Source organism: Benincasa hispida, chromosome 4 (genome assembly GCF_009727055.1).
Source record: "Benincasa hispida cultivar B227 chromosome 4, ASM972705v1, whole genome shotgun sequence".
Lineage (NCBI taxonomy): Eukaryota > Viridiplantae > Streptophyta > Magnoliopsida > Cucurbitales > Cucurbitaceae > Benincasa > Benincasa hispida.
The window spans coordinates 67,722,473-67,745,204 of NC_052352.1; the positions used below are offsets into that span (position 1 = coordinate 67,722,473).

A 22,732-nucleotide genomic window follows, 5' to 3' on the forward strand; every position below is an offset into this window, starting at 1 on the left:
AGATGTCCATGACCAGTACGTGGCATACAAACATCGTGGTGAGGGTATACACTTTACAGAGGAGGGCCAACCATCAAGTGTAAGAGGTCGTGGCGATCGTGACTCAACATGATTGATCTAGGCATAACAGAGGATCTTCTTCTGGTCATAAATAAAGAAAATTGTACATATAATCAAATTCAAATAAGAAAATGCACTTGCAGTCTACAACACATCCTAAAGAACCTTGAATATTATTTACAATAGTCGAAAGTTAATGTCTATATTTTTGCATAAGTTTCTAACAACTTTAAACAAAAACAATGATTTGGAATTAAACTAATTGAATACTATTAAAATTAATATTGAGTATATCAAATCAATCATAGAAATTTTTTAATCTCAAAGTAATATTATTGTTTATACTATTAAAAAGTTAGTAATATTACTGTTAAAATAAAAACGAGATTAATGAGATGTTGATTTTAGGTAACAATGATTTGGAATTAAATAAATAGAATATTATTAAAATTAATATTTAGTATATCAAATTAATCATAGAAATTTTTTAATCAAAATAAGATTATTGTTTATATTGTTAAAAAATTACTAATATTATTATCACTATTAAAAACAAAAGTAATGATATGATTTATTTTAGGGTTGTTGAAAAAATAAAAAAATAAAAAAATACATTTTTTTACCAAAACTGAATGCGTCTCTTCAAGAGACATATTCAACTTTTATTATTATTATTATTATTATTCATATGAATGTATCTCTTCAAGAGACGCATTCGTAATTTTTTTTTTTTTAATGAGAATGCATCTCAAGAGATGAATTCATTAAAAAATTTTTTTTTTAATGAATGCATCTCTTTAAGAGACTCATTCAAGGTCATTCAAGACGGTATATATATATATATTCCCTTGACACATTCAGATAAAGACAAAAAAAAACCACCCATTCTCCCTAATAATTTCAAAACTCCTACTTAATTAAAATAGAAAACAACCCTACAAATCTAATTAACCCAGATTTTTCCTATTATCCTATTATTATTATTATCATTTTGATATATTATTATTATTTTTCAAGAAAACATAGATCATTGGGCAAACAAAAGAACTCTCAGGGCTCAAAGTTGAGAGAACCTCTTATTAATCCCATTATTTGTTCATTAGAATAAACAATTTTAAACTTGACGGCGTCCGGGAGGAGTTCTCTTGTTGGAGACTGCAATTCCAGTTTTCAGACGATCAGCTCCCGCGGTTCAAGCTTTCCCCCTTCTGTCCCGACTTCGAATTCCAAATTTCAGATTCTGATCCAATTCCTCCGAGTAGATTCATGATTACAAATTGATCGACGATGAATCGGAAATTCTGCAACTGCGCTTTCTGTGAGAATTCAAATCAAGCTTCCTTTTGCACCGGTTGCGTGAATCACAGGTATGAGGTTCTTTAAGACTCTAATTAACTTCCCTGTTTGGTTCGAGGAGACGACCTTTTTGGTTTCATTTTTCCGGCAGATTGAACGACTACAACTCTACGTTAAAATCATTGAGAGCTCGCCGAGATATGTTGTATTCGAGGTTGAGTGACGTGCTTGTGGCAAAGGTTTGGTGATGTTCATGCTTGATTGTCGCTCTATTTAATTTTCTCCTCGATTGAGGTTTAACTGTCGTGAATATTTCTGTCTGATATTCTTATACCAAATTACCGGCGAAAGAACCTTGGTGGATTTTGGTTGCTAGAAATTGATGACGAGATGGCCGATGCTGCTGTTTTTCGATAATTCTTTTGTTATTTCACCTACTCTTACAAAGCATTCAAATCTTATGAATTTTCTTAGGCTTCGTGTTGTTCCATTCCATTACTGCTGGTCCTGTGTTATTATATAGTGAATAGTATTATTTATCCATGCAATGTACTTGTGGAGCAAAGTGCCTTGCTTGAGAAATTTTAATTCAGACTGTTGCTTCTCAGGGGAAGGCAGACGATCAATTAAACTGGAGAGTGACTCGGAATGAGAAACTTACGAGGTTAAGGGAGAAACTCCGACGCAGTAGAGAGCAACTCAAACAAGGTTTCTGAACCTCCAAAAGAACTTCTGAGAGCAACTTAGTCCCTTAGATATTTGCTAAGTTATGTTATGTGCAAGTGCTTATGAAATCTGAAAATTTATTCTATGCCATCAGGAAAGGCAGAGATTGAGATGACATCCTTTGATCTCCAATTGAAATATGCGATGCTTGAATCAGCCCGTTCAGTGGTACTCCATTTATTTATTTTGAATTTATACTAATTATATTACCTTTTCTCCCATCTATTAAACATCCCATGAGCATGGTTGTTTCTGGATTTTTTATTGCAGTTGGAAAAACAACGAGTCGAACAACTGGAGAAGGCATATCCTGATCTTATTAGCACCAAGAATCTGGGACTTGTATAAACTATATTCCCCTTTTAATATGGACATTATTTTCCAGCCCGTCTTTTAATGGCCGCATCTTTCTAATATATTTTTGCATAAATATACTTGTGTATATGTACCATTTTTTGTCTGCACGAACTATTTAGGCTAAAAAATAGGGGCATGTTTGAACATGTATAAATGTAGACCTACATGTCAAATGACCTTGTTAAACTATACTTGGTCGATGCCTGATAGAATTATGGTTCCCCACCACCACCACACACACCCACAGCCACACATCAAACTATGCTTTTGTATTGAAGATTTTTATCATTTTTTTTTTTGAAATTTTTTAGTTGGACCTCTTTCAAATTTGACTTTATGCCTAAAGTAAAAATGTTTTATGGAGACAGATGGCAATCACCTCTGAACGCCTTCACAAACAATCTGTGGTTATAAAACAAATATGCAAATTGTTTCCACAACGTCGGGTAAGCTCTTATCAGTATGTATGTTTCACTTCCTGAGTGCTTAGTACATGCTACTCACTGCTGTTGGTTTTCTAATGAATCACTTTTTTCCATAGACAACTCGATCATATGTTGCACGAAAATGTAATTGGATGTATTCTCCCACCGTTATGCTTTAATATTCTCTTATTTCAATATGAAAAGAACTATTTTGAAGCTATTACAGAAACTATCAGGTCTTCTTTTCTTTTCTTTTTGTCTTGGAAGTTTAGCCTATGGTCTAATATGAGCCTTATAGAGTTAAAGCTGCTAGTACACTTTTCCTTGAATTAATGCAGTGCTTTACAGGAAAAACTGCAATTCAAAAGCTTTGTATAACCACGAATTAAAATTTTCTGCTTGCATATGGAATAATAGTCTCCTATCTCCCTTTGATGCATACTTATTGCTAGAAATGTTGTCAGTTTAAGCCAAGGCCTAGACCTTTTAATTTTGATTTAAAAAAAAAAAAAAAAAAATCTATTTATTACTAAAATTTTAAAAGGGATAAACTTTTTTTGCAGTAGTATTAATATACACGTCAAACTGAAGAATTTGTAATCTTTTTCAAGTTTCTCAGTCCATTAGTTAAAAAAAAGGATGTTTCATTAGGACAAGAGTAGTTTTTTGTTTGCTGACGAATGCTTTCCCAAATATGTCTACATTCAAAATATGATCATAGGTTTTAGTTCATGGAGAGAAAAAAGTGGGACCCGGTGAACCATTTGATCAAATCTGTAATGTGAGCTTACCAAGAAGACTGGATCCCCATTCTGTTGAACCGTATGAGCTTTCAGCTTCTCTAGGGTAACTTCTTCTCTATATAAACTATGATGGTTGTGTTTTTTAATGTTTGTGGTTTTATCTGTACTATACAACACATTTTTAATATGATTATGATGCCTTGAATTCATTTTTGTTCTTCCCATTGGCTATGCTGTCTCATCTTCTGAACTCCTTGCTTGAGTGCTTCTTCCTGCATTTAATTATAATAGGAAGTTTTCTCATTTAATTGAAGTCTCCTTGATTTAACTGGCAGATATATGGTGCAACTTCTAAATCTTGTTGTTCAATATTTGGCTGCACCTGCACTTCACAACTCGGGTTTTGCAGTATGTACACTTTTCTAAATTTCTATCTCTATGATGGATCAGTCAAAATATTTGACAAAAAAGAAAAAAGTTGTTGCTTATCGAAGTCACTGAAAATTATTTTATAACATTTTTGTTTTCTAATCATGGGATGGTTAAAGTTGGGAATATTTATTGATAATCTTGATGATGGTTTAACTGAACATAGGGAGTTGTTGAAAGTATAACTGATAATAATGGCTACAAAACTCCACTTTATGTGCCTGAAGGTGTAAGGGGCTTAGTAAATTTACATTATATAAGATGAAAGGATTTCATTTCTATGTCATTAAAATTTAACAATAATTTTTTGGTTTTCATTCTTAGTTATTATTTGTGACACGTCTCCTTTTATTTATTCACCTATGCACAATATTGTAGGGCTCTTGTTCACGTATATGGCAAAGGGGTTCATATTGGGACACATGTCCATCTTCTCAAAGGTAAGTTGATTGAATTTGCAACCTGCATTCCTAAGTCTTATTTGTTGACTTTTGGACTGAAAGTGATGGATTTTGCAGCGATGAGTATCCAGTTTTTATACCACGTCAAAGTTATTGTTCAACAAGTGGGGAAAATTCATGGTCTGATAAAAGCTCTAGTAACTTTGGTGTTGCTTCGTTGGAATCAGAGAAGAAACCACATTTAAGTTTACTTGAAAGTAGAAGCTTCAATTACTCCTCCGCTTCTCCACATTCTATAGAATCGCACAAGGATTTGCAGAAAGGGATTGCCCTCCTAAAGAAAAGTGTAGCGTGTGTCACCGCATATGGCTATAACTCCCTTTCTTTAGACATTCCGTCTGAAGCTTCCACTTTTGAAGCATTTGCTAAATTATTGGCTACTCTCTCTTCATCAAAGGAAGTGCGTTCTGTTTTTAACCTCAAAATGGCTTCTTCCAGGTATTTCCATCCATTTTTCACTTTTAAGGTTTTCTCTGACATTTGAACTTGCTTCACTATGTTTTGTTTTTCATACAAGAAATGGAAAATTGATGTCATGTTAGACAATTATTTTTAGTCATACGGCTTACCCATCTGATACACTTGGTTATATCTTCTGCACTCAAGGTCCCCGAAGCACGTTCAGAAACTGAATAAATCTGCATGGAATGCGAATTCCGTCTCATGCAGCATGCTGTTCGAGAGTGCACATTCACAAATAATGGTATGAACTTGCAACTTGGCGTTGATTTAGTATGTTACTTGCATCAATAAGTTATTAGGTTTTCCCCCTATCATCTGTTACTAAAGGATTTGGTGATTTTAAATAAATGAAAACAACTATAACTGTCTCCTTACCTTTTGGGGTCATTTGTTTCGTGGGAATCTAAGATTCTTATGAAGTGGACATCTGGATCACCACGTTTATTTTGCGGTAATGTAAGATGTCCAGACATCTGAAGATTCTCGTGGGCATCTTAGGATGCCCTTACAAAGGGCATCTCAAGAGTTTTGGATGCCCTCCTAAAACATGAGTTTTCTGGATTCCCGAGTTGAGGGCATCCTCTTTTTACTTTTTCTAACCCGCCCTTTTTTTTTCTTCATATCTATATAAATATCACTCTTCCTTATTTTCATTTTATAATTAAAATAAATACTGTCAATTATGTATTTCACTCTCTTGGTTATATTGCAGTTGTTTTTATTTTTCTTTTAGAAAGATATTCAAATTTAAATTAATACTAATTTTATTAAAAAATCTTGAATAGATATATATATTATTTTGTTGATAAAAATAACAAATAAAATTATAAAATTATATTAATTTAAAAAGAAATTCAAATTAATAAAAAACAAATATGTTATATAAGGTTAAATTATATTCAGTTATTTATAAATTAATGAACAGTCGTAAGGACATTCTTGGAACATTATGTAAATTTAAGACATTCCTAAGTAGAAATCCTACCAAACATACACATAGTTATCAAAGTATCCCCAAATATCTTAAGTATTTCTACAAAACAAATATGGTTATCTAAAAATGTCGGACATCTATAATTTTGAGCATCTATAATTTCAGACAACTAAAGATTTCAGTTATCTACATTTCCAAAAAAACAAACGGCCCTTAAAGTTAACCTTTATTTGGATTGTATTCTTTGAAGTTTGTTAGTTATCGTCACAAACAATAAATCAATCATGTTAAATGGTTCTGTAGCTTCATTAAATCAACTGGAGATGCATGCGAATTTCTCCTTTGTTATTTCTTCTATATCGTTTGTTCATCTTCTTTGTTACTTTTTCTCATCTTCCTTGATTATTTCATTTTCCTCTTCCCTTATTATTTTCCTAAATGTAAAATCGATGAAAAAACCCAATATATACAAAATAGAGAGAATGAACAATTGCGAGAGTACTGTCTGCATATCTGCATTAAGCACTCGGTTTTGTTAATTCATTTTTTGCATCTGAATGCAGAAAACCAATTATGAGAGTAACCTTCCAAGTTCGGCTTCGAGTTATCTTTATGCCACTGAATTCTCTGATGCTGGAAAGAATGATTCCACCATTGAAGGATGGGACCTTGTAGAACATCCAACTTTTCCACCTCCACCTTCCCAAGCTGAAGACATCGAGCATTGGACTCGAGCAATGTTCATTGATGCCACCAAACAGTAATTTAATGGGTACTGAACTAACACTTTTTTTTCTAATTTTAGTTTTATTTTTTAAGCTGCCACCAATTGTGGTGCTATTGCATCTCATTTAAATAAAAAACACCTAATATAACTTATCTCAAGCTGTTTGTTTTCTTCATGGGCATGCTTCAAAATTTCCTGATCCAATGCTGTTTCTACTTTGTAGATTATGTTTTGAAAAATGCAAATCTACATATATAAACACAAGAAAGATTTATAGAGCAATTATAAATTTCTGGGTTTTGAAGATTAATTGGCATATATGTGCGCATCTAAAGTGTCTTGCTTTTAGTATCCTTGCAGTTCTACGTGGATACAAAAGAAAAATAATTAGGTGTGATGCATCATGGGCAACATTTATCTATGTGCATTCCACCAAATTGTCCAATCATACTTCGTCATGTGACAAATTCTTCATATATATATATATTTTCTTTGGTGTGAGTGATGAGAGGGGAATGCATAAAAATGGGTGCATCCTGATGTACTAAAGTATTACCCGATATAAAATATGCTGTTTATGACCATTGCACTTTTGCAGTTAGATATTATCAGGGTGGTATTCGTATTTCTGTGAAATTGTTCAGTGTGTTTTGCAACAACCTGAACAAAAACTCACAAGGAAAAAGTATCAAAAGAGACGAAATATAGTGCGTTAGCTCCAAGCTCTCGCTCATTTAACCCCTTTGTTTTATAAGTTCTTTAACTCTTTATAGTCATTGTAATATAATCATTTTTAGATTCTGAATGCATATTTCCCTGTTCTCCGGTTTTAATAACATTTGGTATCACATTAGATATATATGAAGATAGCACAAGAAAGAGAAGAACTTGGAACGACTCAAAGCACGACCAGCTTTTGTCCTGTAAATATGGAGACTTCAAAAGGTGTACATCTCTGAACATATTTAGGTTTAGAATAACTTTTATTATTCCATCATCTTATCTGGATTTATTTAGATTTAGGATAACTTATAGTTATTCCATCATCTTAGCCAATATTATTATTCTTGGATTTTCTTTTTTCTATTTCTTTTAATGGGTGTACATAGAGCAGTTGGTTTGTGGGGGATGTTTTTCAAATGTATATACAAATTGGCCTTTGAAATTAGCTCATTCCCTTTGATATCATGGTTGTTTTAGTTTGAAACACCCCTCCACTCCACAAAGTTGATTTCACTGAACACGAACACTAAGAATTTGTTTAGGATTTAGACTCCGTTGGGTAACTATTTTATTTTAATTTTTTATTTTTGAAAAATAAGTTTATTTCCTCTATTTTTTTTTACCATGATTTGTATCTTTCTTGAGTACAAGAATTGAATTCTTAACAATTCAAAAAACAAAAAATAAGATTTTAAAAACTTTTTTTTTTTTTAATTTTTAAATTTTGGCTTGATTTAAAATTATTGGTAAAATGTAGAATACCAATAAAAAAATTTAGAAGTGAAAAGAGTGCTTATGGTTTTAATTTTCGAAAACAAAAAACTAAATGGTTACCAAATGTAAACTTGGGTATCGTTTGGTAACCATTTCATTTTTTGTTATTGGTTTTTTAAAATTAAACTTATTTTCTCTTCATTTCTTACAAAGTTTTATTTAAAAAATGTGAAAATCATAATTGAAAAATTGGGAGAAAACCAAAACTGTCAACAATCGAGTCCTATTATATTTTTGAAGTTTGTAAAATTTTGTGGATGTAGAACTGTTTTAGTAGTTCTTTTTAAATTGAACGAAGGAACTTTCATATAAAACATCAGCATACAAACGCTATGACACTAGATAGCGATTGCTTTGTTTAGGTCAAATTGGCTCAGCCATGTCTTGAGAGCTTTTAGTCTCCAAAACTTACAATTGGAAGCAGTCTCATTAGTAGTTTTGAAAGATGATTAATTAGAAAGTGCTTTCACAGTTAGCATATTTCTTGATCACTGTTTTACTTCTTTCTCTTCTTTGGTGGGGGAAGGGTTTCTTCATCGTCGTCTCCTTCAAAGTGGTCTTCCTCTGCATCTTCTTCGTCTATGTCTTCGTCATCTTCATTATTATCTTCGTTATTATCTTCATTGTTCTCATCACTCCCACCATCATCATTATCTTCTTCGTCATCACCACCCTCACCACTGTTTTCAATTCCACCGTCGCCATTATCATTGCTAGCACCATCCCCTCCATTAGCACCATCTTTAGTTGGAGCATTTTTACCTTCTTCTTCTTCTCCGTTTTCAAGCACATCTTGATCTTCTCCAAGTTCGTTATCACTGTCATTATTCTCATTTTCATTTTCTTCTCCATCAATCGGCTTTGTCGTCTGACATTGCCTAGATTTGGATTTCCTCTTCTCCTCAGATGCATCGATGACATCCATCTTATTCGAATCCAGGAACTGGATGAAAAATCAATTTGAATCGTGCCACGAAGATATACTCCAACGAGTTAAACCAAATTCAAGAAAGAGCTACTAGACTATCACCAAAAAGGAACCAAAAAAGTAGAACCAGGATGATAAGAAAGAATAAAGAAATAAACGTAACTTTAAAAAGCGATGGGATTCAATTCTTCGTGGCCCCAACACGGCTGGACAAAAGGGTGAACATAATTGGCTAGGGAAGGCAGTGTTGATCCATGATTTATAGATATGGAAATAATTAGGTGCATCACAAATTGCACCTATCTTTAAACATCTTATCAAATTGTTTGATTCAATAATTTTTTAAAAAATATATTTTTTAATTCATTTTGTGTGTGATAAAAGTAGGATATATAGAGATGAGTGTCTTTTGGGATGCACTTAATTTCTAAGTATTGCTCTTATTATAGATAAAACAAAATTGTAGTATATCATTTGTCACTAATATCAATATTGTTCGATAAAATTAACGTGTATGTAAGGGTTAAAGTGCGTATCATTCTTGTGATACATTGACCACAAATATTCTAAATGTTATTGTATTAGGTTTATAAGTTTAAGATAATGTTTAGAATATTTGGTTAGGTTGTTCATAAGACTTTTGGATCCATCTGTATACTGTTCTACTATTAGCTTTATACATGCATACATTTTTTCTTTATAAGAAACGATTTTATTGAATAAAGGAAATATCCAAGAATATAAAAAGGGAGACTCTTACGAAGGTATGAAAAGATGATATGCTTCCAATTTGCAATAAGAAAAGAGAGGCTACGGCTCTTGATGGCCTGAATATCTCTATATACAATTATTTCTTGACTTTATAGATCTAAGTATTTAAATTCTAAAAGCTATCTTTGTACTCAATTTTTTCTTTTAGAAAAATACATCTAAAATTTATGCCATTCAAGAACCACCAAAAAATAAGTTACATTTTTTGTTTATTTTCGTGTTTTTTTGTGTGTTCCTCTTGTTTTTTCCCCTTAAATTTACAAAAAAAAAAATAAATAATAGTTTTTTTTTAGTATAAAAGTTTCACTAGTTCAATTCTTGGTCTATATATAAATAGGCAAGTGAAAAAAAGTAAAATAAATAATTCTATTCATAATACTTAAGAAAATTTTAAGTTTTCAATTTTGTTCTTTTTTTCTTTTTTGAAAAAATTAACTTCATCCTTTATATCTTGCTCTTTTTTCAATCAAATCTCTACTATCTTTGTAAGTTAAAGTTCACTGACAAAGTGATGATGTCATATTACATCATTTAATTTGGTTTAAAATACTTTATATTTTAACTTGATTAAATATTCATTATCAACTTGGAATTACTGGCCTTGAGGGTTTGAACATATGGAGTTTAAAAAGACTTGGACTTAAACTAATTGAGTAATATTCAAGTTAACATTCATCTCAAGTATTACTATAGAAAATATAATCATTAAAAATATTACAATACTGACAAATAACAATGATATCAAAATGATTTTTAAATTTACACATCTATCTTTTTTGTTTTTTCAACTTTTGGTAAGGACATTTGAATAAATCAACAAGACAAGAGAATTATTGAATATTTTAAACAGCAAAAAGAACAATCGAAAACGGACACAAATTGAAGGAGAATTGTATATTTGGCCAAATGTAAAATGTACATCTTTCTAAAAAATTTCACATTTAGAATGCAAAAAAACGTTTTGAAAAGAGATTTAAAAAATGGAAAAAGAAAATAAAAGGTCTAAATATCAGAGGACAACAAACCTCGGGAATCTCATCTTTCATGAGACGACGGGGTCGAAGAAACTAAAGTAAATAAAGACAAAATATGATTTATACTTTTCCAGTGGTAAGTTCCATATATATATATATATATGTTTGAAGTAGTGGTAAGTTCCATTTAAATCTCTAATCATTTGCATTTATATTATTTAAATGAGGTTTAAATTTCAGAGTTGTGGTTGAGAATTTAAAAACAGAAATTTAAAAATAAGAATTCAATGAAAATGAAATTGTGTTTCATGTTTTCATATATATGTTTGGTAACAGATTCACAAATTCTATTCTAATTTTAAAAATTGTTTAAAATGTGTTTAATACTATATATTTATAAATCATAAGACTAATTGTAGATATTCACCACTATTTAGTTGACGTTAAACTATTATTAATTCATTTATAAATATAATTTATGTTAAAAATATATAACTATTATTTTGTAATATTATATAATTAATAATACATTACATAATACATAATATATATTTTTTTAAATGAATTGAGTTTATAACATCACATATTGTATTTCTAAATATGTTTAACTTTATTTAATATAATTATGCATTCTAAATTTTAAAATTCAAATTTTGGACACAATGAAAATATAAAAATGTTATTTATAGAATTTGAATTGTTTGAATCATAGAATTCGAAAACAATTTTCAGAAACAGAATTTAAGATGTCTGTCAAACACATATTTGTCGAACTGAATCTAAAAACATAAAACGATTCTCGACCAAACAGACCTTTAATTTCCACGTTTTTATAATTCTCTCCTTTTTTTACTTTAATTTTAAAAAAGTTCAAGAAGACTTTTAGGTTTACAAATAATGTTTTCTTAGTATAACGACTTGGGTGGAAGATTAAACCTCTGACAACCTCTAAAGATGAAAATCACGTCAATACGACAACGCTAAGTTCATTTTGGCTTAGGCTTGTGGATATTAGTTTATTCACTTTTTTATGGTGATTATTATGCTCGGAATATTTTCTTTTTATTTGTCAAAAAGAATCCTAACTCAACTAATATAAAGTTTGTACTATGGATCTCAAAGTTACATGTTGCATTTTTCCACTTTTGCATATTGTAATATATATATATATATAAACACTTCAAAATTTTTGTCTAAAATAAAATAAATTTGAAAGTTTGAAAACTAAAACAGACCTTTTAAATAAACTCGAAAGTAATAACAGATGTCTTTCGTATTGTAATAACGATTCAAAAAGTAAAAAACACGACGAATAATTCTGATTTAAAATCACTTTCGTTTTCAAACCTTTTCAAAAAAATAAATTTTAAAAAGTTCACAAAAAAAATAGAAGAAAATAAATAATCGAAAACAGAATCAACATACCAAACACGATCATTAGCGAAGTTTAAAGAAGAAAAGAGCGGTAACTTCACCTGAGACGAAACAAGCAACTCGGCCAAGGCCACGAAGCCAAGCAGCGTCGCCGAAATGCATCGGGCGCACCTTAGCAGCAAACGCTGATGAACAGATGAAGTTTCGGTCTCCATTGTTGTACGGTCCAAAGAATCTTCAAACAAATAGAACGCAAAAACAACAAACTCAGTTAGATCTACTCGCAATCCAGTCCAAACAACCGCGAGATCGTAAAAGAAAACAGTTAAACTCGTAAAACAAAGAAACAAGAAGTAAAATAAAACCTAGAATCATCATCTCTTCCAGATCTGAAAACCTAATCAGTAAGACATAGAAAACGAAGAAGAAGAAGAAAATAGAAAGAACGTACGGTAGTTAAGCGCTACCTGTGAAGTGCAGCAACAAAAAGCTAAGCTCAGACGAGAAGTTTTGAGGAAAACCTGAAAGAAAACGAGAGAGAAAAACAGCGGGAAAGGGAAAGAAAATGAGGGAAAGAAGTGAAAAAGAAAAAGAATCAAAAAGAAAAGGAAAGCGGAGAATCAAAATGTAGTGTAAAAACAACAGAGAGAGAGAAACGAAGAGAGCGTGAGGGAGGTTTGAATTTGTGACGTGTATGATTCAGGGCCGTCGGATTTGATTGGGTTCGAGAGAGCGAGAAGATGATGGAGATCGAAGGAATCTGAGATTTTTTTTGTTTTTTTTAAAAAATTATTATTATTATTATTATTATTATTAATGGTGGGAATAGAATTAGAATAAAAATAGAGTATCAATTCCTAAGGTATCATACGTCCCTTTTTAAGACCTTTATTTTTCTTTATAAAGAAGAGATTCTTTTTATCGTTTCATATCCTCATAAATCTCACTTTTATGCATAAATAATGTAGCACCTCAATTTTGAGTGAGAAAATCCTCGGATTATATATTACATTTTTATACGATAAATTATGTGAATTTCGTTGAAAATGTCGATCAAAATCTATCATTCGGAGTAGAACAAACATACATGCATAGTTTATATAATAGAGAATCATAAGATGATCTTATCTGACTTAACTAATGGATGCATTTGAAAATACTTTGATTATGACTAAAAACACTTTGTTTTCAAAATTATAATTATGTTTGAAAGCTATTATTAAATTCTCTTAACAAAATGTTGAAATAACTCGAAACATTTTATGATAAAGTATTTTTAGCACGGGTGATTCTTTACATGAGAGTGTGATGTGTAATTGACTTGACTCTTTTATTTAACACTTATCAACGAAGTTTTAGTTTTTTTTTTCACCAAAATACTTGTTAACATTCGCTTCGAAAAAAAATATTGTACGAGGTAGAGCGAACAATCATGATTAGTGTAAGATATCTATTCTTTTCATATGATAAATTGTAAAAATCACCAAAAAAAAAAAAAATAGTATGGTGGTATTTGCAATTATACTTCCAAATTTTAATTGTGATAATTGAGCCCTCAAATGTTAAAATTGGACCCTTAAACTCATATAACTTTAGAAATTGTAACAATAGTATAAGTTTGAGCGTTTAATTTTTTTATCATTTTGAGGTCCAATTTCTACGGTTATTACAAGTTTGAAGGTCAAAAAGTTTATGAGCCCAACTTTTATAATTGAAAGTTTGAGAGTGTAGTTGCTACTACCACCATACTTCAAAAGCAATTTTTACAATTTACCCATTTTTTATAATAGAGAAGTATAGAGGATAATGATATCTAACTTAATTAATGGATACGATTGAAAATACTTTGATCATGACTAAAAACACTCATTTTCAAAATTGTAATTGTGTTTGAAGGTGATTTATAAATGCTTAGGATAAAGTTAAAATAACTCAAAATATTTTATGATAAAAGTACTTTTGGCACTAGTGATTCAAATACTTTTAGCACTCTTGATTCTCCACATAAATGTGATTTGTTATTCCAATCTTTTTAACACTTATAATCCTAGTATTAAATTTCTATTAACATTGAAGGAATAGTGAAATTTCGCAACAGATGTAGGATCGTTCTAAATTTTCGTTTTTCACATAAATCAAATTTTCAAAACAAAATTATGCATTTAAACAATAAATTATAACATGCTTTGAAGGAAGGAATTAGAGAAAAGAATAACTTACCCTTGAAGCCAAAATGTCTTTACGTAATTCCTTCTTCGATCATGAACTCTTCGAAACTCGAACAAAAATACAGTAACCTAAATGACCACCATTAGAGAACCTCTTGTATTCTCTGTTAGGGTTTAAGAATAAGTAAGAGTGGTGGGCTCAACAAAATTTTGAGAAGAGGGAGGAGATTTTGAGAGGAAGAAGAAAACTTAATTTTCTTCTCTGTGTTCTTGGGAGGTTTTTTGGAGAGAATCATAGAGAGAGACTTTCCCTATTGTGAAGAAGACGAAGAAAAAAAAGTATATATATATATATATATATATATATATTATACTGTATGTTATATCAGATATAATACATAACCTATAGTTATTATATTGTATCAAATATAATATAACCTATAGTTTTATTTCTCTCAATAAAACATGGTATTTAGTATAAATCACATTTATACTAAATTTAATTATATGAATCTCATCCATAAAATTAGTATTCGAATCACATTCAAATATTTAATTCTTCTCAAAATAAACTTTATATTATAATGTATCGAATACATTATATTATTTATATCACATGTAATTAATTTAATTAATTATATCATATACAGTTAATTCCCTCAATTAATTTGAACAGTTCAAATTAATCCAAAATTAATTATCAATTATCCATGTTGAGCTACAGAGGGACCTTATGGATTTGTAGATTGAAGCTTCAATGGTACTTGGATAATTAAGTAAACTTTTTAGTTAAGTTACCCAATATCCATTAACTGTCTGTCACTCCACTAAAGACCGACAACTGCACTTTTCGCACTATAGATATATTTTCATTGGATTTAACCAGTCAATAGTTCGACGATCCTTCACAAATTGCTTGTAAGTATAACTGGACCAAAATTACCATTTTACCCCTATAGTTACATCTAACTCCTTAAGTACCACTGTGAAGGAAATCGGACACGAGGATTTCCATGAGCAGCGAAAGGATCTTTCCAAATTTCAATCATATATGAACAGTACAATTACAATCACAAACGACAACATACGGTTATGCATAAAACAGAAATTAACATGCTTTACTATAGATCAAGGACAAAAACCAACAAATCTTTGTAGACTCATCTTCAAGTTCCTTGATCATGAACGCTCGATCACAGCAACACACGAACGTTCGTCCAACATGACCGCTACATTGCACGAACACAGCGAACTCGAACTAAGTAGGGTTGGCAACGGGGCTGGGGTGGGGCGTGGAGGCGTCCCCCGTCCCTGGCCCCGTGGGGGAAATTCTCCCTCATCCCCGCCTTTGTCCCCCCATTTGAAAGCGGGGACGGGGGCGGGGAAACGGGGTCCCCGCGGGGCCCTATTCCCCATTTTCTCGCGAGGATTCCCCATTTTTTTAATTAAAATTTATTTAAAATTTTATTTTATTTAAAATTTGATTAAAATTTGGGCTCGACTTTTGGGCTTAGATTTAAAATTTAGATATTTAATATTGGGCTCCACAACACTATAAGTTTACACATTATAAACATACATATAAATAAGTTATTTTATATATTATAAATATATATTTATAAAATATTAAAAATATAAATATATCAAATCAAGGTCAGGGTCGGGGCGGGGATACCGTCCCCCTCCTTGGATGGGACCCCAAAAATTTTTTCCGGTTTGACCCCATCCCCGGTTAAACTGGGAATTCCCCACCCCAATCGGGGCGGGGCCCTACGTGAAATTTTGTCAACCCTAGAACTAAGCAGTCGCCAAGGTCACGAACACCCCGAACACCGCGAACGGCCTCCACAGAACCTCGACTGTGTCGAGTTGAGTATGACCTGTCTCTTATACACATCTAGATGTGTATAAGAGACAGCTTATACAAACTCTTTCTATAGGACACCTCCGCTTATATGTCTCCACATAAATGGTCAAGATCTACCATCTGTAGTAGTTTATAACATTTGCAAACCTCTACAAAGCGGTCCGTATTCGTAGTGTCACCAGGATCAGGTATCCCACCTTAATCCTTATACTACATACCTATTTAGGTTATCACTTAAGGCATGATCTACTTATATATCTCATATACATACTTAAGTTTACATACAATAACCATGGAGCTTTGTTTATTGGATAAGTAAATGCCAGTATGAAATAACAGTTAGTTTATTCATAAACAATGTGTATATTACAAACAACGAGACTCCGAGAGAATTAGGATACCAATCCTAACACACTGATCCCTCTAATAAGTCATAGTTCAACTATGACCAAATCCCTCTCGGTCCAAGAGAGGGTGTGACCACATTGTTCAAGACCCGGAATCCACCCTTAAGGGAGCAATTTATCTACTTACCCCAACATCAAGGAATGAGTCAATTCCATATTGTGTAGCTGTGTTCTTAACTCCCCAATCAAACGAATCCCCAAAATAGTAGGCATATTGAGTTGGCGATCTGGCCACTCTCACCCGTACAAATAAAAGGATCGCGTTCATAGGCAAGAGTTCACAACTCACTCAGGATTCAAGTCATGTCGTTTGTGATCATCCTGGTGAAATGTAAGTCTCTACTATTAACGGCTTTATATAATGAGACTAACCATTTCGTGGTTCGGTCTTATACAAACTCTTTGTATAGATTATCACCGCTCGTATGTCTTTACATGAATGATCAGGATCAAATTATTTATAGTACTTCACAACACTTGTACCATCTATAAAGGGGACCGTATTTGTAGTGTCACTAGAATAAAGTATCTAGCCTTATCCATTTATTACAGATCGTTTAGATTATCATTTAAATATGATCCACTTATAGGTCTCTACATACATGTTTAAATTACATAAAATAACCTAGGATATTTGTTTATTGGATTGAGTGTATGCTCATAAAATAATAGTTATTTTTTTAATAACAAATTGTTTATACAAAGTTTACAATTTACAAGAATACAAGAGAGACTTAGGACACCAATCCCAACAGACATATTGATACTTTCACGTTTTTTATGGGTTTGACATCGATATGAGTAGTGAATCAATATATTCACTGTATCGTAGAAAAACCCACAAAACATAAAAAATAAACAACAAAATGACACTAATGTAAATATAATATAAACAATAGATATTTTAAAACCATAAATGCTTATTTGATTATTTAAATTTATTTTTTATTTTTTACTTTTTCAAGAATATCCATCAAAATCGACATTTTATCGATATTTTTATCAAAATGTTTGTAAAATTAAAGTCTTGATATTTCCGTTGTCATCAACGTTTTAAACCTGACTTATGATCAAAGTTTTATTTTTATGTTTTTCCCTCTAAAATAGTTGTTAACAATCACTTTCAAACAAACTATTAATGTAATTCGAAGAATGCATTATGTTGATCATTATTCAACGTGTTTAGGTAGGTACATTAATAATTCTTCTTAAAAACGGTAATTAGGGCTAGGTACTTTCACAACTCTCTAAGGTGNTATTAAGTATTTTAAGTACCTCCAACCAAACAATGGATGACAAATGTCCCTATACTTAAGGTTATTATCATTAAGTAGCTAGATGTAGTAGTGAAGAAATTGTTACCCTTTCGTGAATAAAGGGTTGAGACAAATTTATTAGATAAATATGAGATTTTATTTCAAAATTACTTCGTAGTCTATGTATAAATATTGTGTTAGATTTCAATAAGATTAACCCTTTTTTCTCTTTGAAACAATGGATTTACCTATTTTGAACACCAAATTGCGTTTTATTTTTCTTTTCCCTTCTTGTAAATACTTTTGAACTTAATCATTTACTATAGAATTCTAGAGTAGCTAAATTCCAACCACTTTCCATTAGGAAAAAAAAAAAAGAAAAAAAAAACCCAGCCTAACATGTAACTAGCTATGCAACAATTTCATTTTTGACACCTTGTTTTCCGATTTAAAATTTAAAAATGAATTTATTTTGTAATAATTTTCTAAGAATTACTTCATTCTGTTTGTCTATGAGAAGCGTCTATTTGAAATTGTGGGTCAACTGAGGAAAAAGATAAGTTCTCTTAAGTTGTGGGGATATCCTTTCTAACCAGAGTGCAACAAAAAATCGAAAATTCAAATCGAATTAAATCAATTCATTAATTTAGTTTATTTTTTTTATTATAAAATTGGACATATTGATTTGTGTTTGATGAGAACAAAAAACTACTGGTTTAGATTGGTAAATTTGCAAATGAAAAACTAGTCAAAACAAGCCTAATTGAGAATACATATACTCTTAAAAATAAACTTTGATACCTAAGTCACTTTTAATATTTTAATTATTACAGTACATGCATTTGTTGTCTGAAAAAAAAAAAAACCAAATATTGTGGTGCATATAAGTTTTTTATTGTAAAAACATATTGAAAAAGAATAAAAATATCACACTTCAATCAATAGAGAAAAGCCCAATCTTATTTTTTTTAACAAAAAAAAAAGGAGAGGGAAACCCCCCAATTAAAACAAAAACACAAATAAAAATGAAAATTTCGAAGAACAAAGAAAAAGGTCTGAAAATCGAAAATAAAATTGTTGGAACCGGCTACCCTCGGATGGTGAAACTTGACATTAGCGAACAGTCACGAACGACAGTCGTTAGAAATGTGGAACCTGCAAAACATAAACTTGTTACAGGCTGAGTCGCAGATCTCGCTCTCTTTAAGACATTTCGCGGCTCTGCAAATATGTCAACTGTAATGTCACGTCGTCCCCAGGATAAAACAACTAGAATAGATAATACTGTCTCGAAAGAATAGCACCATGACCAATCGAAAACTCACACCCTTCAGACTGACTTGCTTGGAAAACTTGAAGAAAGAAAGAAAAAAAAGATCAAGAGAGAAATGACGATAGGAAATCGTGTCGTGTCTCATTGCCAAAAAGGATTGTGCCTTTTATAGGCCTCGAAGACCAACAAAAGAGATGCAAGAACGCTCGGCCAGAGAACGTGCAATTCCGCAAAATACGTGGAGCCATTGATCGTGCATGTGCACGTGGAGGAATATTTGACCGGCGAGTGAGTGACACGTGTAGGTTCAGTTTCAGATGAAAAGGAAAAATTATTAAAGTAAAATAAAATTAAAAATTAATTAATTTTTTATTTATGAAAAAATAATCACAGGTGCAGCGTCGCGCCATGTCTCGCCCATCCGGATGGGAGTATCTCCTCACTCCCTCTAAAATATGAGTATCCCTTGGGGCCCAAACCCAAAGTTCAAATGGGAGTTTACGAAGGAGAGTTCACTTTCCAATCTAAGCCATATGGGATTCTCAAAGGCGATTCTTCCTTTTTAAAAATCCAAATTTTCACCAACAATCCCCTACTTGAAAATTTAAAAATGTAAAAAAAGTATTTTTCGTTAAACAATATCAGTATAAATAACACTGTGCATAAGCAAAGGTGTCTTATAACTTGAACGTTTACATAGTGTAGATGATTCAAAATAAACTAGAGTAACCTTTGGTTTTGAACTCTATCTCTAACAATATTTCACACATAGTATCATTAGGGTGTAGTTCAAAAGCCCGTACTTTAAGACCTAGCACGTATATCTCGGTTTAGTGAACGCTCTAGAGAGTTTGCCTAAAAACTCCATAGGAAGCGGCCCCCACGTCCACATTCACATAGGTGAGTTTATCAAGAGTACTCTTGTATAGGGTCGACAAAATTCCCCGCCCCCAGTTTGACTGGGGATGGGGTCAAATCGGGGACCTCTTTAGGGTCCCCAAACTAGGGACGAGATGGGGATGGGGAGGGTATCTCCGCCCTGTCCCCGACCTGTCTCTTATACACATCTAGATGTGTATAAGAGACAGATGTATATATATATATATATTAGGTATTTAACTTTTTACATTTAGCTTGGTTTTTAATTTAGCTTAATCTAAACCCAACTAAAGTTTCCAAGCCTAAACCAAAGACAAAAAAATAAAATAAAATAAAATAAAAAAATAAAAAAAGTTCCCACAAGGAAATAAAAGGGAAAATAGGGAATGGGTCCCCGCGAGACCCGTCCTCGTCCCCGTCTTGAAATGGCGGGGATGGGGATAAAATCCCCCATTGGTGACGGGGACGGGAAACCCTCCCCCGCCCCGCATCGTCCCCGTTACCAACACTACTTCTGTAGCTAGGTACCCCACTAAGAACTAAGTTCAACCTTTCTTATGCTTCAAGATATCATGCTCAGACTCTAGGTCATAGAAGGGGGATTCTGTGTTAGCATGATTCACTTTATGTCACTTGTGATCAGTTATTACCCATTGAACCTATTTCTTGAGATCTTCAGACTACAGGTTGAGTTTTCCTCATAGTGATTCATCTCTCTATAAGCATTAGTCTCATCCTTTCTGAGGTTTTGAAAACCTTCTCTCTGACTAGTCCTTTCATCAAAGGATTTGCCAAGTTTTCATCAGTCTGTATATGATCCACTCTAACTGTACCAGTAGTGAGGTACTCTCTAATGGTGCTATGCTTATGACATATTTATCGTCTCTTTCCATTTTAATAATGGTTTTGAACTTTCGCAATTGCTGCAGTACTATCGCAATGGATCAATATGGCTAGTACTGACTTTTCCCATAAGGGAATCTCTGATAGCAGACTTCTAAGCCAACATGCTTCTTCATTAGTTGTTGCTATTGCTATTATTTTTTACTCCATTATAGATTGAGCTAAAATAGTCTGTTTTTTGGACTTCTAAGAGATAGGTCCACCTATTATATTAAAGATATAGCCACTTACAGCCTTTGAATCATCTAAGAGAGAGTTCCAGTCAACACCACTGAATCCTTCAAAGACAACAAGAAACTTCTAATAATGTAATCCTATGTTTTGGTTCGTCTTCAAGTACCTTATAAACTTTTTTATAGCATTCCAATGCTCCATATTAGGTCTTCTTGTAAACCTACAGAGTAATCCTACAACTGCTTGTAAACCTACAGAATAATCCTACAATATAACTATGCCAGGTCTAGTATAGTCAAAAGCATATCTAAGACTACCTATAATACTCGCATACTCAGATTGATTAACACTGTCACCAGTGTTCTTGAACTAGGGTCATAAGGAGTACATGTTAGTTTATATTCAAAGTAATTATATTTCTTTAGAATCTTTTCTACATAGTTAGATTGATCCAAAGAAATTCCTTTTTCAGACCTTGTCACTTTTATGCCTAAGATTACACTTGCTTCTCCTAAGTCATTGATAGCTCTAAAAAAGAGTTATTATTCCTAGCTTAATTTGGGCTCGTTACTGGATTTTATGTGTTTATTTTTCTATTTTGTAGGTACCGAGCAATCAAAAGGTAGAATTAGCAATTTGGTGAAGAACAGAGTTAATTTGAAGTAATTTAGAGTTTATTTGAGTATCCGGGCCTCAAAGGAGTCAAAAAGACCAAAATGTCCCAACTTCAGTGTCGCAACACTCACCTTATACGAAGCTTTTGCGCTCGCCTGACGCTGAAAGGCAGTAGCCTGGTGTGCAGGGAGTGTTGCAACGCTCCGAGTTGACAGCAACGCAAGCGTTGCAATGTTTTCCCTGACGCTTGTGGCTTTTCTGTCGAGCGTTGCAACGCTGCGATGATTTCTATAAATACCTCCCTTCATTTTTAGGTCAAAATATGCTAACTTTCGAAGGCTAAACTGATGAAGGCCGAAGTTAAACTTCAATCTTCTTCCTTTCCCTTTAGACTTTAGTATCTTTAGGTCAGTTTTTCTTTTTATTTTGGGTTGTAATCCATGGATTGGATGTGTATCTCGGATTTGTCTATGACTTAAAAAGTAACTTCTATCTAATTTCTTTTGAGCAAGAGCCCTATGTTTATTTTCTTAAAGGTTTTCTAATTAATTTAACTGAATTGTTGTGAATTCTTTGGGATGATTTGATTTAATCTTAATGAAATTTTTATAAATTGATCTGACAAATTAGTTTATTGAAATTCTTGTTTGCAAAATCGTCATAGCCTAGCATATATTGATTGATTTAGTTGCGCATATTAGGATCGCATGTGTAAAGTCTAGACTTTTTCTAACCAAATGCATGTATGCCCTAACATAATCTTTTCCAAATAAATCATGCTATAAGATATGGCTTTTCCGGCTTGTAGTATGTCTCAACAATTGAACCCTTTCGTAATGCAATTCAATTTTAACTTGTATGTCGCTAAGAATGAAGAGTTGTAAATTGAATTAGGGCTGATTTGGTTTAATATCAAATTTGGCTAATTGGGCTATTAATTTTCTAATAGGTTGAGGGGTTAACAGATTCGGTGTAATTAATTGATGCCTAATGAAAGAAATTGCATAGGAAAGTCTCTCTTACTCT

The 22,732-nt window shown here is 32.1% G+C and overlaps 2 protein-coding genes across 4 annotated transcripts; one reads left to right on the forward strand and one right to left on the reverse strand.

Annotated features, from left to right (window-relative positions):
- Window positions 1-1,088: 1,088 nt before the first annotated feature.
- On the forward strand, window positions 1,089-7,805 carry LOC120076698. Its single transcript, XM_039030597.1, has 13 exons — window positions 1,089-1,427; window positions 1,508-1,595; window positions 1,965-2,064; window positions 2,177-2,250; window positions 2,353-2,424; window positions 2,808-2,885; window positions 3,586-3,710; window positions 3,943-4,015; window positions 4,415-4,476; window positions 4,555-4,935; window positions 5,104-5,200; window positions 6,457-6,665; window positions 7,475-7,805. The coding sequence occupies exons 1-12, from the start codon at window positions 1,348-1,350 to the stop codon at window positions 6,655-6,657; spliced, it is 1,431 nt and encodes a 476-aa protein (XP_038886525.1). The 5' UTR covers window positions 1,089-1,347; the 3' UTR covers window positions 6,658-6,665; window positions 7,475-7,805.
- A 570-nt stretch (window positions 7,806-8,375) lies between these two features.
- Window positions 8,376-12,792, reverse strand: LOC120075845 (uncharacterized protein DDB_G0290685-like). 3 transcript variants are annotated; one of them, XM_039029548.1, is made up of 3 exons: window positions 12,632-12,792; window positions 12,266-12,399; window positions 8,376-9,060 (listed from the first exon to the last, which is right to left on the reverse strand). In XM_039029548.1, the coding sequence occupies exons 2-3, from the start codon at window positions 12,377-12,379 to the stop codon at window positions 8,614-8,616; spliced, it is 561 nt and encodes a 186-aa protein (XP_038885476.1). In that variant the 5' UTR covers window positions 12,380-12,399; window positions 12,632-12,792; the 3' UTR covers window positions 8,376-8,613. The 3 variants fall into 3 exon arrangements, with proteins under 3 accessions (XP_038885476.1, XP_038885477.1, XP_038885474.1); XM_039029549.1 differs by having other exon boundaries at window positions 12,616-12,773; XM_039029546.1 differs by having other exon boundaries at window positions 12,530-12,647.
- Between the last annotated feature and the right edge of the window lie 9,940 nt (window positions 12,793-22,732).